Source organism: Mchenga conophoros, linkage group LG19 (assembly GCF_057382185.1).
Source record: "Mchenga conophoros isolate Kocher_MC1m ecotype Shallow Benthic linkage group LG19, M_conophoros_male_GT1.1, whole genome shotgun sequence".
In the NCBI taxonomy this organism is placed as follows: Eukaryota; Metazoa; Chordata; class Actinopteri; order Cichliformes; family Cichlidae; genus Mchenga; species Mchenga conophoros.
Window position 1 is genome coordinate 27,814,840 of NC_140544.1, and position 18,081 is coordinate 27,832,920.

Below are 18,081 nucleotides of genomic sequence, written 5' to 3' on the forward strand. Positions count from 1 at the left end.
ATTTGAATGCCAGTAGGCATAAGGTATTTCCTCCCTCTCCTGTCCCAGCTCTTCCTAACATTTTGTGCACGTTACACATGTTATTTAAAGACTGTTTCCTTTCCAGCATAAGGATATACAGTGTTTATGCAAATGTTTAAAATCTGCATAAAATCAGAATATACAGATTTTATTTGTAAACATTCAAATGACAGATTCAAATCTCTGAATAACACATTTATGGGAGGAAATGTGTTATTCACTGATAAGAAAGCCAAGTCAAACTCACCGAGCGTCCAGACAAAGTAGTACTTTGGCCTCAGCGCCAGCATTGCCAAGTAAAGGTAGACAACCTGGAGATGGAAGGGTGTGGAGTTTACAAAGTCGTCGTCTATCGAGCGCTCCACTGGGAGTAGCTTGTAGAGGGACAGATAGACGGCCAGCGAGATAGCACAGGTACACAGCTTGGAGATGACATCATTCTGGACAAAGGTGGGAGACAATAAAAGCAATTAAGCAATCCAATTAAACTCGGTGCACTCTATTATATTCAAAAACGAACGCTGGCAACATGACGAGAGGTGATGTTATTCTACAGAAACCCGGTTAAGCTGATTGGAAGGTAAATCAAGTCCTTGAGAATCCTTTCATGTTTTATATTTAGCAACATCTGTTTTCACTTTGTTCCTTTCTTTTATGAAACACTTAAACACAAACGCTAATCTTGGACTGTCGTTAAATTATTAATGCATTATGCATCAAGAATATATGAAAAACCTTGAGGTTTCGATATTTGCGTCACAAATTCCCAGTAATGTCCCAGTTTCTGTCACGCAAATCAAAACCCTGTATATGTATGGCAATATATTATTCTTAGGACTGCTCCACTTTGGGCCTTTTATCGAAATGTGCAATTTTACATCACAGTTATGTGCATTCAAGATTCAAGATAGTACCTTCTGTCAAGTAAAAACTGCAATTTTGTATTGACCGTTAGGCTCATCTGCCTAACCAATCTAAATGGAACTTAACTGTGTCCACTAATGTGCTTTGTACCTTGGGCGAGGGTTCGGTTTGCTTGTACTTTCCATTCTCCTTGCCGTTGGCGTTCTCCTGGTGCCGCGGCTGGTAGCACGTTCCTTCAATGAAGGCCTTGTAGTCGTTGTAGGAGCAGGTTGGCCCTGCCAGGATCCCCATGAAGTTACAGTTGTAGCTCAAGTATTCCAACAAACTGGGCATACGACTTGAGGAGACAGGGATTGAACATTAGAAAATATTCATCCATTCATTACAGAAACCAGACCAAACATATATGAGTGACTAAACCCATGTTATAATGCCTTAGAGCAGTATTGTCCATATCGACTGAGAAGAAGTAGGATTTATTCGACTGAACGGTCCAAGCAAAGATGGAGAATCTCGACTGACCCTGGAGACTTTTTTTTCTCCTAGTTTTTCCTATTTAAATTTCATCTGCTAGGTGAAGCACAGTCTGACTGCTGGAACATGCGGGATGTCCTTCCCAGCAGCCATTTCAGAGTAAGCGGCTGACTCAGAGTAGCCCAGCGAAGGATTGTGATGTCTAGGGCCTTAAAGCTACAATGAGTAGGTCTTCTAGTGATCACTATGTTTGCTCGGTTTTATAACCATCTAGGCTGGTTTGTGTAAGATTCACATGTAAAATATGTGTTATTCTTTGCTGTGCATTTTTTTCTATTCTGTTCTTTTTATTGGCTAGTCTTTTCTAACCTTTTTAACAAATATAAACTACCTGTTTCTAAACAACTACTTTTACTTTTGTTTTTGCTGCATTATGGTCTCCAATAGGAATGACAAATGGCCTGCATTTGTATAGCGCTTTTCTAGTCCATAGGACCCCAAAGCGCTTTACACTACATTCAGTCATTCACCCATTCACACACACATTCACACACTGGCGATAGCAAGCTACATTGTAGCCACAGCTGCCCTGGGGCGCACTGACAGAGGCGAGGCTGCCGGACACAGGCGCCACCGGGCCCTCTGACCACCACCAGTAGGCAAACATGGGGTTAGTATCTTGCCCAAGGATATTTGGCATGCAGCCAGGAGGCAGCCTGGGATCGAACCACCGACCTTCTGATTAGTGGCTGACCTGCTCTGCCACCTGAGCTACAGCCACCCAAGGGGGGGGGGGGGGGGGGGTCAGTTATACAGCAGGATAGATGGAGGGGATAGGCATTCCCACAGTACAAGTCACCAGAGAGTAGTCAATGTGTTGTTTCCTAGATACAGAGTGCCTAACAACTGCTTGACAGCGCCAGAGAGACTGAAAGGGGAGGGCAGTGTGGCGATTGCCTATGCAGAAAGCAATAACGCCTTTATTAAAGAAAAGAGGATCATTGCTCTCAGACTGAATGCCAATTTAAAAATCACAGCAGCTTTTTAATTCCACTTGATTCAGTGAACTCATCATTTAAAGCATCAAAAACATACCTGAGTCACATACCTGATAGCAAAGTATTTCTGACCGGGAGTCAGCTGCCCTTCTCGCTTGGTCAAACCTACAAATGTAGAGAGACACTTCAATGCCAACAGGTGACATGCATAACAGCTTCACAACACACACACACACACACACACACACGCATTATTTTAAGCTTGTTAAGGGTCACAAGCATTTTTCTAATACACTATGCTATTTTAGCTCTTTATTCTGTCAACAGGATATGGATTGAAATGGATTACACTCCTGCCACAGCAGCTTAATACCATTTAAAACTATCAACAAAACATTTTGTACCATAGATTCTGCAGCGTTAATTGTACAAGTTAGCGTAGGTGCTACACAGGGCCTGACCAGGGTGTATAACCTCACATGCTATGAGGCTGCCCTAAACTGCAAACTTTTGGACATCGCTTCACGGCTTTATCCAGAAAGTTGCAGGCGCGTAAATCCCCTTTTTATTTGTTTTTGTCCGCAGCCCTGGCCTTCCTTAATAACACAATTCCCTCTTCATTTATGCTCATCGGCCACTTTATTAGGAAAACCTGATTGACTGGTTCTTAAGGCAAATATCTAATCTACAGGAAAGGAACAGGAACTTGAGGTGACAATTCACATGGGATCACCATAATAGAAGACTGGAAAATAAATTTCCTGGTCTTGATTTGCTTAAGCGCCACAGCCTACCTGAGTATTGTTGCTGACCCTGTGAGCACAGTACCCATCTTTTGATGGCTGGTAACATGCCCTGATGCCACAAAGCTCAAGTCATCGCAAACCAGTTTCTTGGAAGTGATGATGAGTTCAATGTACGCTCACAGAATAGGTATAGAATGGGTTCAGACCACCATCATGTTGGTAAGGAGACCACCTGTCTAACAGTGGAAATTAACTTATGCTCCATCAATTGCAGGCTGGTAAATTTTCCTTCCTGGCTGGCAGCATATAGCTGAGCGGGACACAACAATATCACTTGCTACAGGAACGATTTCTTTACAATATTAACGACCGTTACATGGAAATTTATGGCTCACACACACCTGATCCTTTGTTACCTGATCCTAAATATTCATTCTTACATTCTCATCTCTCTATTCAGTGCTTGTTTTTTAAGATACCCGTCACCCCTTGTCCCCATTTCACATTCATTAAGCTATTATGTTGTTTAAAAATTCAATACAATATCAATCACAGCTGAGTTAGCAGAGGACAGTGAGTGACGGAGAGCAAAAGCAAAGGGTGTAAAGAAAAGATGATGCAACAGAGCAAACAGGGTGTTGTGTGTGCATAACCTCATCGCCTAACACTGGCTGTTCCACTTTGCAGTCTGCTCTTTGTTATGAAGACCAGTGGCTATGCAATTCATTATACTATGAGATTATATGCCTGTTGTGCAAGCTAATATTTGGTTAAACTTTCCTGTTCCTCGGGCCACAATTTAACCCTCTGACTCAATTTAAAACTCAAATTAAATATTGACCTCTGAGACTGTAAACTGTGCCATCGACACATGTATTCTAACAAAGGGAGACAATAAATATTGGGCAGGTAATCAGGATGCGGCACTTCGTTCATGGCCACTTATTAGACCAGGGGTGTCAAAAATCATTTAATTCATGGGCCATTTTATCTCAGTGGACTGGACTTAACAGCGTTACTGCATAGCTACCAAGAGTAAAAGACATCCAAATTTTTAAGCCGTATGTAAAGAATTTTGTGAAAATGTTTGCAAAAACTTAAAATAAAAACATGCTGGTACAGCTCCTTGGCTTAACCAGCTCAGTTCATTGTTGCATTGCAGGCCATGGGAAATGCGTTGTCAGTAAGAAGTTCTGTAAAAGTGATGATGATTCAAAACTCTGGTTGCCCAACCTGTTGATTTTGTCCATGCCACTCACATGTTACATCTTGTTCTTAATGATTTGGCTTCCTACAAAATACAGTGAAATCTCCAGAAAACATGTACTCCTGTGAGACTTTGCAAAATCATCCAGTGACACCAATGCATTTGGCATAATTGCAAAGAGAAGCAGTTAAAATCCTTATATCACACTATTCAAGTAAACATCATCCAAATTGTCATTAGACTGATGACTGTGTTCAGTCAGTACACTGAGGTGACTTAAGCCACCAAGTGGGCGCTAAACAGCTGTGAGTACCTCTCTGATACTCGGTTAGGTGTTCCTATTTTAAACATGATTTCACTTCTGGATCTTTATTTACTCCTCATTGGCACATGTGGTGTTTCAATTATATCAGCAAAGTCTCTATTTGTTCCAGGAGCGGAGGGAGAGTCAAATGCAGGTCAGCCACAGGGAGACAAATTGGACTTTTGCACGTCCACTAAAAGTTGTGTTACCTTAAAAAAAAAAAACAAAGAAATAATCACAGGCTCTGCAGTATGTCACAATGTAACACGGGGCTGTTCCATCACATGTCTTGTCTTGACTTGACTTTTTGGACAGCACAAAAGCACAAAGTCTAGTTTAATTAGATTTGGGATTAAAGAAAGTCTTAACGGTTGAGAAGGGGGGAAAAAAACAATGCAAAGTTGGTCATTGCTCCATTATATAACTATGTTTATGCTCTCCTTCTGGTTCAGTAGCCCACTGTAGGAACTGACAACTGGCTCAGAAATGTGGCCATCTGATCTGTTTTCACACTCCAAAGAGAATTGAACTGACATTTTCACTTCTGTCACATCTGCTACTTCTTTTTTTCAAAGTATGCACACACACGCACGCACACTACACTGGAGACACACGGGCTTTAACGACACTTGTCCTTACCATCATGGATTTCAAATGCCATGCTGGTGATCTTCTGTGTGATAACCATCATGGGCCTAAAGACAGAGTAAACATTAAAAAAAAAAAAACCAAACAGACCAAAAAACAAACACGCAGCACATTTAAGTCTCAGTGTTCTGACTTTAGGATACATACATTTCCTCATGCACTAAACCTTTGTCCTGAGTTTTCCTGCCTGGCTGCTATCCCATATTCATTTAGCAACTATTGTTTGATATTTTATGTGGAATCTTCCAATAACAGTGCAAACACTGAGTGGTAGTATCTTCACAATGGCTAGTTTCCTCCAGGATAACGGCAGCCTTTATTAAACTTCCTGTTGTTGTTTTTTTCTCCAGTTCTGTGCTGGTCAGCCCTCCTTATCCCGACTTAATGATATTCTCTATCAGTGCGGGATATGTATAAGCCTGAACTCAGAAAAACACAGCTCCTCTCCTGGTGCTTGCATCAGCACATTCTGGATTAATTTTATACATGAAAGCTGCTGGTGGCATGAAGTTGAGCTACAAACGGAAGAATAAGCCACAGGGTAGAGATTATTTGCTCTTTAAAGGCCAATTGGGTAAAAGTTGCAACTATGGGATGTTACTATGAGACTTAAGCCAATTATTATTATTATTATTTTTTTTATCTTGCACGTTTTACGGATAAATATGTAAATGAGGCGTTATTTACCTATAGTACTGTGCAAAAGTCTTGAGCCACATGTCATTTCTTTATATTTTGGTAAGAAGAGAAATAGTTGCAGAGATTCATGGAAATGCAGTATATTAAATACAAACAGTTTGTATAATACTAACCAGCCTGAAAGTCGATATTTGATAAGACCACCTTTATTCTTTAATAAAACCTAAATTCTCTTAGGCAAGCTTTCTTGATAGGTTTTTTAGGCCTGCAACGTTTTGCCCTCCACTTGTCCACGCACACACTGACCACCATGCCAAAATATTTCAAGTTTTCAGCTAATAGCTCTTTAGGAATCACCTTATTGATGCAAAACTACTATTTTATGCCTAACTGTCTCATCTTTTGGCATCAAGCATTTTTGCAGATTCAGCAAAGAAATTGGAAGAAATTGTGTATTTCTGCAAAAAGTGCCTAAAGCCAGAATTTAAAATGCGTTGTATGTTATGTGTTGACACAACACGAGTATGTCTTTTTTCTGCCTGAATGACTCATAGGTCAGTGTTAAGTGACTTAAAGAAAAAAATGTATTTACTGTATATTAGTCATCTTTGAAATATAGTGTGGAGATATGTGGCTCAAGATATTTGAAAAAGAAAAAAAAAAAACTTTCCTAATTGATTACACTGAGGCAATTATTTTTTGTGTGGAGATGTTTTTGTAATATGCAAAAAATGGATTAACTCAATAAATATGCACTACTACTCTAATTAAATAAACACCTATCTTAGACGTTTCCCCTATTAGCCCGAAAGAAACATAGTAAGGAAACAAAATAGTCCAAAATCTGAATACTGGCCTTAAATAAAATTCCCTTTTTCCGAAGCACATTTGGCTGGGGTGGGAGGTACAATGACATTTAAGAAAACATGTGATTTTGACATTTTGAGCGAAAACAGAGGGACAACAGATGTAGCTGAAGGAGTGAAATCTCACAGAGGAAGTATGGCTTTGCATTAGGTTGCTTAGTAACTAGCCACCCCCAACCTGCTGGGAGTGCGGGCTGTGTGCTCAAACTGTCAGACTGTCTGGAGAAATGGGAACCAGCCACTTGGAACTGCAGTCCCTGCCGACGTCCTCGTGCGGACACAGATGAGCAGTGGGACTCAGTCTTGTATCCATTTAGCTCGAGTCACATCCAATATTCGGCCGATTCTTATCGACGACTTCTCCTTTTAGCGTCATTTGTAGTCCATTTGGGATTCAAGCTCAATCACTGAAGGTCTTTAATGTTAAATTAAGGTCCAAAATATCTTAAAAGTGCACCGATTATGCCTCATTTTCTGTCATTTGGCAAAGTCTCAAATGTTGAGGTCAGCACACAAGTAATCCCCGTGAGCCAAACGTTCAGGCTTCAGTCTACTCAAAACACACAGTTTCCCTCAGACTTTAGAGAGGACAGAGAGGGGATTATTCTTAAAATTTGGTCAGCTCAGGCATACAGTTCACAGATGCCCCACACACCTGATCTTTAAACACACTGTATATGCAAGGGCTAGCCAATCAAACTGGGCTTAAAGGGAGCGTGGTCTTAAAAGGAAAGCATTCGAAATAGCTCGTTTCAGAAAATGGATAACTGATGGGCTGTACAACAGAAAGCATTCTTTTGAAATGTGAAAAATGAGGATGAAAGAGTTCTAGTGTTAGCTTACCCTGTGAAATCTGCAGAGTACATGCCGTAGTCAAAAACGTAGACCCGTGTGATTTGACACAATATCAAATAGCCCAGTGTTACAATGAAGCAGTATCTACACAGAAAAGAAGCAGAGAAAAAAAATTATTAGATTTTATCTGCATTTAAGTGACATTTAAAAAAAAGAAATAAAGTAGTAGTCACAAAAGTCAGACACAAAAACCGCTAAGAAACTTGGGTACGACTTGTTCTCAACTATTCAACATAGCAACGAGGAGCTTTTCAGACCAGCACCTTGATATGTGCAACATAAACAGTTCATTTTAGAGTTCTGGGGAGAAAAAAAATAAACTTTCATCTCTTTGTTTTGATCTCTGTGGTTGAACAAAGATTTTTTTTTTTCCCCCAACACAGCACAGTACGCAGTGGCCTCAGGAACACGGCAGAACTATGCAGCGGGGGGGGGGGGGGGGGGGGAGGGAGTCGTAAACTGGACAAAAGGGCAGAGAAGGCTCCAGCAATGTGTCTCTGTCAGGGAGGGAAGACGGAGGACAACACGACCTTTCAAGACAAGGCCCAAAAACAGAGCAGCGCTAAAGTGTCTAACACAAAGCTGCTGCAGAGTCAGCTCAAGTCAAAGCTAGCCAGATAGCATCCCTCCGCTGTCAACAATAAGAGGATTGTGCCTCTCTGAGAAGCAATACAGCATACCAGCTACAACAATGCTGTGCTGGAGATAAGCCACAACGGGACCTCTTGATTCTCACAGCCTACTGTATCCAAGACGTCACCTGATATCTGCTGCCAAGCACGTATGAAACAAAATAAAAGAAGGCACTCGTACTTCTCCAGTATGAAACATTTGTATAGCTTTCAAGAGCCATTTCTCTAGAAGCAATCAAACACTACAATTGCACACTCCTATTAATCACAAAACCCTTAGAGGAGACAAAGCACAGTAAACTGGTGATAATCACTGCGTAGTCCTTTTTTATTCTCAGAGATTTGTATACAGCCCACACTTGGCATCTCATCCGAGGGTATAAGCAGTTTACACAATATTCTTTCAGCATTCTGCACATATAGGAGACCAAACGGCTCTTTGCAATGTTGCTAAGATTCCCACACCGCTGCCTGTAGCTTTTTCAAAGCTGGTTTCATTATTCTCTTGCATAAATTGACAATATTCTGTCCGTCAGACGCTTTCACATAATATTTCTCAAGGCTTCATTCATACGTGGTCCAAAATTAACACCCACTAAGCAGTAGATTAGTAGGAAGACTCTGCATTTGGTCAGTAAATATTGGAGGGCTATCTGTCACACTGGCTGGTAAATACCGGTGGCAAGAAACAAATGCAATGAAATTATGTAATGACAAAACTCTTTACCCCTTGAAAACTTGCAAGGAGTAGATTAGTTTGTCCCCAAGAAAGTGTGAACGCCCTATTATATCTGCTCCGTGTATCGTTGCACATGCGTCAGATCTGGTGAAAATATACACATTTTATTGAGCCCCCATACGGGGTTTTACAAAATGAGTCAAGTTAGAGAAGGCGGGGTCTCCCTGTGCAGCTATCCTTGGAAAAACCTGGAAACTATTTTTTGATGGTGGTCAAACTACATCTTTAATTATATATTCTGAGGTGTCATGACTCGTCATTATGGGTGCAGCGGAGGTCGTCAAGTGTTTGTCAGGGAAAGAGGTAAGTCACTGTTGCCTGAACAGTCATCCAGCATTGAATTAAAAACTGAAATCTGCATCTGCAGTCTGTCCTAGCTGGGGAAAAGAGGGGTAAATCGTGAAGAGGTCGCCAGTCCATCACACAGCAGACACAAAGAGAATGACTACTAACGCTTATTCTGACACTGACAGCCGAGATAAAAATCACCAATTATCCGTGAGAGGCGGCAGGAGCACCTGGAGAAAGCCCACTTAAAACATATTACTGATGCGTTGGAGTGAGGTACATTGTTCAGTTGCACTGGCAGAAATTACACTCACTTTTAACAAAAAGAATAGACTGTATGCCAGAAAGTGCACATTTAGTGATTTAGTGCAACACAAAAGGGAATTTTTCTTTTGACTCCACAAAAGAAAAAAAAGAAAAAAAAAGAATCTTTATCAAAAACCCTAATTTTGCCAGGATCAGCACTCTGCAGTAGAAGTGTGCAGCCACATTTTATCAGTGAGGATGTGAACTATATATGCAGGACCGGCTATATTTGTACTGAGCCCAACAGGGATCCTGTCTTATCATCACCTGATTTGTATTTGTGTAATTTACAGCTCAGAAGGGGGTGTTTCATTTCCACTCAAGGCATCAGATGGAGCCTGGAGACTAAAGCAGGCTGGTCTCCCGCTGTGGGACAGCGGTAGACAGGTCAAGCCACACTGGAGGTGCAGGTATGGATACAGTGCACGTGTATACAGAAATGAAAACTAAAAGCAGGCCAAGCAAATTTGAGGAAGTAATTCATACAAATGTCACCCTTAGATTTACAGTCAATTTAAAAAGAGATCAAATTTCCTTAACTCTGTTGGCTAGCACTGGAGCTACAGATGTTTAAAGGGTAGCAAAGTGGTTTCATGAACAGACGGATGCAACAGACTTGGATTCAGACCCTTTTTGGTCTTAATGACCACTCAATGCATGCTACACTATATTCGCCTTTTCCACACTTAAGTGCTTTACCTAGCTTGCATCCACCTACGCCCTATTTAGAGTTACCAATTACTGTGCATGTCTTTGGACTGTGGGAGGAAGTGAGAGTATCCAGTAGAAACCTACAAGCACAGGGAGAATATGCATCATGCCAGTATCTCTTTATCTTTATGTTTTCCCCAAACAAATGACACATAAGTTCCAGACTTATGTGTCATTTGTTTGGTTTAGGTGAAGGTGCTGCCTGGTTAGAGAGTGTGCAGGTGGAAGGATACATTAAGTGCTCTTGGCTGGCTGTGAATTCTCTAGACTATACTCGATTCTCACAAGGGTTCAAGGTGACATCAAACTAGGGAGCTGGCAGGGCAAAGACCATTTGATATCAAATCAAACTGAAGTAGAAAATTGCGTTCTCACATATAGCTCAGGCCCACAGCTCATGTGTGAAAATGTCTCTTGAGGCCACTAAAACAAATGAAAAAGAAAAGAAAAACACATAAAATAAAGAAAAACAACCCAATTGATTAAACAGCTTTAAGTAGCTACATGCTGTAAAAGAGCCAATTAGATACAATTACCTCATTTTAAGGCTCAAAAGCTGAAAACTATAAAGATCAGGTACCAACACATTTGCATCAAGACAGCAGTTTTTCTCTCATTTCTGTAGAAGTCTGACTTGTTACAATTCTTTTTTTACTGCCAGTATCCCTGTAAGTGGGCTCTTTCATTACTCTGATAGCCTCTTTCATTAGTTACACTATATCTAACAATGTCACAGTTCTCCCTCTTTGCCGTCAACCAGCAGGCAGTGCTGTGTTCACGCTCGAGGCAAGTTGGAATGCATCTAGAACATTCCCCGTCATTTGCCACATCCAACAGGTGAGCCGTCAAAGACAGCAGGGAGCTGGGAGTGAAAGAGATCTGGAGCTCACGTGATGAATAGTACAAAATATGATGCCAACAACTAAACAAAGCACCTCTAGTCAGACTACAGCCAGACTTGGGTTCGATCCACACTTAGACCCAAAAAGCTGTCATACTGAGCTCCCTGTATGCTTGACCTTCCTCACTGTATGTTGTGTATGGGTTCGTTAGATTTCCCCATCTGTCACAGATGGCAGCTGAAATCCAGGATGTCATTTATGTCCCCTACTATGGATTGGCATTTTTTTTTTTTTTAAACACTGGAGAATATGTCGATTTGCCCTCAGTGTTTTCATGGCAGCTTGAAGTTTCACAGTGGAAAAAAAAAAAATAGTGTATTTAGCTTTATAATAATTCACTGCAAGCCTCCATTAAAGGGGACAAAAGATTATTTCCTTAGGTTGATTACTGCAGACAAGTTTTAAAAAAAGAAAAGAGGGCATTAAGGTAAACGTTTTACCAGTGGCACACTTTTATGTGTTGAGATATTTTAAAGTTTACATAAGCTGCTATGTTAGAAATAGTTCAAAGAACAAAGGTTGCGATCTAAAGTTCAGACTGACGTGTCCAGCCACTTGGCACAAACCCCCAGCTCGATCTCAGCTTATTAGACTGATAATAACTAATTTGTTATGTAAAAATATAATGCAGGTGAAGGTTTCATAAGTGTTACCGCAAGAGGGAGTGGACTGCGCTTATGTATCAACCTGCAAAGACACAACACTGGGCTACAAAGGACAATAAGAGTTGAACCTCTTGCAAAGGGTGATGCATGTCAAAACGTGTTACTCATCTAGTTAACCAAAGTTGTCATTTCCATTCTGTCACTGGGTTTGGAGCCTTTTCTTTCTGAGAGCAGCTGTTGTGATGAATATTTCCTTAGTATCTATTTAGAGCGATCTTCCCAGGGGGAAACATCCAATGTTCACACCTGCACTCATAACCTTGAATTCTAGCAAAAATAACATCTAAGCCAATGTGAATATGCCTGTGCGTCTGAGTGTGTGTGTTTGTCTTCATGAGGCATGGACACAGAAGCCCGGGAGCAGAATCAGTATCAGTGTGACTTAGGCCTATGTGCCCTAAACAGATAAAGCACATGAAGCCTTAAAACAGTCCAATATCTAATGTAACATTAATGACAAGATTCAAGTGCAGCAAACTTCAAGTTTTGGTTTCAGGGTTTATTAAATCAAACAGATTTTTTTATAGGTTTGTGAGTTTTCTTCTTACTTGTGCATGTTCTCCAGCCCAGCAAACACCATCACACTGTAAGACAGGCCACTCTGGACCAGGAAATGAAGGGAATACCTGTAGAGAGACAGATACCACAAATAATAAATACCACTGTTTATTTATCTACCTGTATAGTTGTAAGGAAGAGGAAATTACAGCATTACAAAGCATAGTCACACCAGCAACCATGTGAGGACAGACCTTTGTAACTAGTAAAGTGTCATCTTTAGTCACAGGGCAAGGAATGTGACCATAACATCACACTATGTTCTTAATTAACATGTTAGTAACAGCACGTACTAACAAGATATTAAACCAACTCTGCCATATATCCACCTCTCTCCCTTTGTGCGAGGCACAAACAGTTCAGCAGTGGCAGCAGCTACCGGATGGATCTTTGAAGGGCGCAGTGTGTGATCCTACAGACGTCAAGCCCTCCAGGAGAGGAGAGATGTCACAGTGTGTTAGCTGTGACTCAACAAAGACAACACGTCTATCAGGGCTGGCGAGGAACAAGAGATCATAGGGGTGGGTGAATGGAATTAACTGAAAATACAAGGGTTAAGAGTCCGAGAGGGGAAAAGGCAATCAAATTCTTATACAAAGAGACTCCAACCAGTTTGCCTGAAACGTACTAAATAATCAGTTCCAAATGTTTGTCCAGCAGCATTGAGGAAAAAGCGTATGTTTCTGGCAGAGAGGAAATACAACCTAAAAGAAACCAGTCAGCCTGGAGCATTTGGAAGGAAGCTCCTTTAAGACCAGCAGTCGAGGGCTCTAACACAGAGCAGCAGCAGAATGTCTGTGTGCTATGAAAGCCATGACGAAAGCCATCATATATGCCCCCTGAAAAAAAGCATACACCCAAAAAAAACAAAAAACAAAACAAAAAAACTATTGATGCATTCATGCATTTAATGCCCTTTCCTTCCTCTACATTACATGTTTATCACCAATTCCACTTGTCAAGTTCAACCTTTTTACCCTGTGATTAGCGGCTAATTCAGTCTTAGCAACATAAAACACTTAACTGGGAATACTGAGCCAAGTACAATAAATGCTATATATTACCTCCATAAAACGTATCTTCTTAATGACATTTCTATGGGTGTATAGTCTTTTTATTACCTACTAATTACTGCAGACAATAAAACTCTTTGGCGGGCGCTCACAGAGGTAAATATCAAATAGTGACTATTTGGCCCCTTTGTGCTAAAATAGACGACTGGTTTTGGCCAGAAAAAATGAAGTTTGCGCACATCTCTTGTGTTGTCGGACTAAGTCGGTGTTTCACTTCCTTTATAACTACACTTCCCCTGTTGCCAGTATCTGATGATAAGTTCCACAGCCTTGCTTGAGACGACTTTTCCAAGTAGCCTGTGGTTGAAGTCAAATGCTGTTCATTTACAAAAATAAATTTAAGTCCACTTGGGACCGTTATTGCCACGGGGCCTTGTGATTTAGAAATTGCAGTGCATCCACATGGATAACCACAGCCTGTGTTTTGCCTGAATTTTGAAAACATCTGTGGTTGCCAGCTTCAAAACTTACATTAAACTGATTAGGCTGCCAGATATAATATGTCCACACATCTCCTTCAGGATTTTCTGGTACAGAGCAGAGTTCATAAGTCTATTAATTATAGCAAGTCATTCAGATCCTAAAGCTTCAAAGCAGCTCCAGACCATCACACTACAACCACCGTGTTTGACTGTTGGTACGATGTTCTTTTTATGTTAGTTTTACTCCGGATGTGACATGACTCACACCTTCCAGAAAGTTAAATTTGTATCTCATCAGTTCTCAGAATACCATCCCATTGTGCTTTTGGCAAATGTGAGATGAGCCTTTGAGTTCTTTTTGGTCAGCATTGGTTTTCTCCTTGTAACACTCCCATGGATCCCATTCTGTTTCTTAAGGTTGGTGGCTGTAGCTCAGGTGGCAGAGCAGGTCAGCCACTAATCAGAAGGTCGGTGGTTCGATCCCAGGCTGCCCCCTGGCTGCATGCCAAATATCCTTGGGCAAGATACTAACCCCATGTTTGCCTACTGGTGGTGGTCAGAGGGCCCGGTGGCGCCAGTGTCCGGCAGCCTCGCCTCTGTCAGTGCGCCCCAGGGCAGCTGTGGCTACAATGTAGCTTGCCATCGCCAATGTGTGAATGTGTGTGTGAATGACTGAATGTAGTGTAAAGCGCTTTGGGGTCCTTAGGGACTAGAAAAGCGCTATACAAATGCAGGCCATTTACCATTTACCATGAATCATCAACACCAACCTTAACTGAGACTAGTAAGACGTACAGTTGTTCCAGGTTCTTCTGTGACCTCCTGGATGAATTGTCGATGCACTGTTGGAGTGATTTTCATAGGCTGTTCAGTCCTGTAAAGGTTCCCTACTGTTCCATGGTTTCAGTGGTTTCAGTGGCTCTCACTGTGGTCGGCTGGAGTCCCATAGCTGTACAAATGGCTTTGTAACCCTTTCCAGACTGACAGATGTTGATGATTTTCTATTTTGGTTCTATTTTTGGATAACGTTTTTCCCTTAATAAATGAAATCATCATTTTAAAATACTAAAGGCCACTAGTGCTACCCCTCACCCTCCACGTAGATGCACCTGTGGTCTAAGTTTGAAGTTTCTAGGTGACTTTCTTCTTGAGTTCTTGGATTCACAAGTCTTTTAAGAAAACTTGACCTCTGACCTTGCAGTCATATGACCTTGACTTTGAAGTCAGGGTCACAGAGAATCAAACAGATTTCTAGTAGTGGCACCAATAGCATCAATTTGAGAATGTTCACAAAGTTGGGTTACCATGCCAACCACCCTCCCACCAGGCTGACAACTCCATCAGCTTTGGTTATCCTTGTATAACATTAACATTTGTTTGATGATCTGAAACATTTAAGTGTGGCAAATATCCAAAAGAAACCAAAACAAATACTTTTTCATGTCACTGTACATAAAGAGAGTGTTTCTGATACTATATGATTGACTATCATCCATCTGCAGCTTGGTGTCAGCTCAGTCATAAACAGTCTGTTGGTAAAGTGACATAAGACCCCATCGGTGTGATGATCAGATAACACTTTATCTGGCTATCACTTTCTCACTTGCTGTGCAGCTTGAAGTCTGATTAGGAGGAAACAAGTGTTTCCTGCGTTTGCTATATATACACACACGCACGCACACAGTGGCAATGTGCCAGAGGTACAGTAGATGGTCTAATACAGGACAACAGCTTCCTAATGAGACAGCAGTTACTACCCAATCGATTACTTTGCTTTGGCATGAAGGGCTGTGAAGGTAGTGGCAGAAGTGACAAGGGAGTGCAAAGACGATGGCAGGCAAACAGCAGACAAACAAATGAGTACAGAATTAAAAAAAAAAAAAAACCCAAAAAAAGCCCGGAATAACGAATGAGGCAATCGTACTATCAAACCTAACCTCCGAACAACCACCGACAAATATGCAGGAAGTCTGGTTTCATTTTTGGTATAGTAACATCAACACAAATAAACTACAATAATCAGGCCATAGGCAGACCAAAGAGTGTCACTGTGGTATTCAGTTTAACTGATTATTTGGTTTCTTTGCACGCTAACAGATTTTACTAGTGTTTGATGAGCATTTTAGTAGTTTTAGCAACAATCTTATTGTATATGAGCACGACACTTGAGGGTTATCATTCATTGTAAACCATTTGTGTGCAGTAGAGGTAGTAGGGTAAGAATTTTCTTAAAGCAACAGAGTAAAAACCAGCAGTGACATTTTGTTTTTCACACCTATAGTTTGTTTACTCTAGTGTGAATCAGCTGATGAATTTGTTAACTTTTAATCTCTCCCTTGTTTGGTTTCTCTTCACACAAAGAAAAATCCAAGTGCACTCCAAGCGAACCAAAATTCATCACTACAAACCACGTGAAAATGTTCTAGACTACTGGAGAACACGGAGCGTTTACGTTCATTTTGTGGTTAGTTGGTAGCTTATACGAACCTTTGCACATCTGTAGTGCATTGCTGCATCTTGGAGGAAAAAGCAGACGTGGCTTTGGGAAGTTGTTTTAGTTCAACCTTGTAACGTACACCTGGTAGCTTGTTAGGATCAAGGTCAAATCACATTCACGCCATAAATGAACCGCTGTGAAATTCATTTTGAAACGCACTGAGACCACTTCCTCAAAGGGTCTTGGTGCAATTGTTTTGGTCAGCACCAGGGTGTGATTACTGTGTTCACACCTGCATAAATGAAATGCATCAACAGGAAAATGAACCAGAGTTCAATTTAAACAGAATAAACACTGCAGGTGATTAAGAAATTCAAATAGACCAGAAAACGACATTGGAAAGAAAGCCATCAGAGAGGTTTCTTTTTAAAACCAATCTCCTTCTTTGCCATTTGGCACCATTTGGCATCTCTACACTCAAGTAGATTCTGACCTGCTTGCACAGATCCAAAATGCCCTGGACACACCAGGTTAAAAAAAAAAAAAATTATGTGCGTGTGTGTAGGGGGGTGCACGAAAAGCCAAAACAACGCCAAGGCGCACCTCAAGTTGTGACTTAACGTTTGGCACGCATTCATATTTACAAGGACAACAAAGGCCAACGGAAACCATGACACTGGAAAATAAGTACTGCTGCAAGAGGGATGAAATCCAAAATGGTTTGGGAGTCTAGCTTTTTTTTGGCTTAATTTCTGTGACAGACGAAACCCAAACAAGAAGCAAATGTGGGTGTCTGTGTCACCATTTTTAAAAGCTGACTTTCTATCAAAACGACTTGTTTTGATAGAAAGTCACTACCTACGTGTAAAAATGAATGCTAGTTTAGCAAAACCAGCAGAGGGTGAACTGTTCACGTACGTCCTGATTTAGGAAGAAGCATTCTGGGAAATGTAGAAAAATAACTTAAGTAGAAATTAACACTTCATTACATAACATTTCTTGTATTATATAACATTACATAACATACTATATACTGATAATTGAACCATAAGTAAAGTAAAATAAAAATTTTTTTAAAAAAAGCACATAGCCATAACATGAAACTGGGACATGCCCTCTGTTTGCAGGAAAACAAAGTCACTAACGTGATAATGTAGGAAGGAAGGTTGGAGCAGAGTCTGAAAGCACACTGATGACAAGAACAGAGCTGCGGGATAAACAGAGGGGTGACTCACCAGCCAAAGCAGAAGAGAGCCAAGTAGAAGCCCAACAGAGTGGCCACCACATGTCTGATGAAGGGACTGGTCTTACTGGGATGAAGGTAGATCCGAAACCAAACAGCCATCAGCAGGGCAAACAGCTGACATGCCACAAAGTTAACCTGCGCACAGAGACACAGTAATGAATGATAAAAATGTATGCTTTTTCTGTGTATCACTTGCATATGAAAGATTATAGTAGAAGACACTGAGCATAAAACAAAGGTGTGGTCCACCTTGTGCAATTAAATTGTCTCTAATAGTGAAAAATAAAGCAAAAAATATCCATCTATTTATGAAAACAATAATATAATATGAGTCTGACAGGTCATAGCTGGGTTGGAGGGTGTTAGAGTGGGTGTTTGAGACCTTGTTTCATCTCCTAATGTCTCCAAATGGCACAGCAAAGAGGCTTTACACCAGTCAATAGTGAGATTGACTGAATCCAGTGGGAGGGGGCAAAGGAA

At 40.9% G+C, this 18,081-nt stretch overlaps 1 protein-coding gene across 1 annotated transcript in view; it reads right to left on the reverse strand.

Annotated features, from left to right (window-relative positions):
- The window catches only part of mboat2a (membrane bound O-acyltransferase domain containing 2a), a 46,511-nt gene that overhangs the window by 6,250 nt on the left and 22,180 nt on the right, over nt 1-18,081 (reverse strand). The window contains exons 3-9 of the mRNA XM_085257135.1: nt 17,591-17,736; nt 12,414-12,491; nt 7,611-7,706; nt 5,254-5,309; nt 2,468-2,522; nt 1,036-1,222; nt 269-461 (exon numbers count right to left, since the gene is read on the reverse strand). Coding sequence (XP_085113261.1) covers nt 269-461; nt 1,036-1,222; nt 2,468-2,522; nt 5,254-5,309; nt 7,611-7,706; nt 12,414-12,491; nt 17,591-17,736 — 811 coding nt within the window. The remainder of the gene's footprint in view (nt 1-268; nt 462-1,035; nt 1,223-2,467; nt 2,523-5,253; nt 5,310-7,610; nt 7,707-12,413; nt 12,492-17,590; nt 17,737-18,081) is intronic.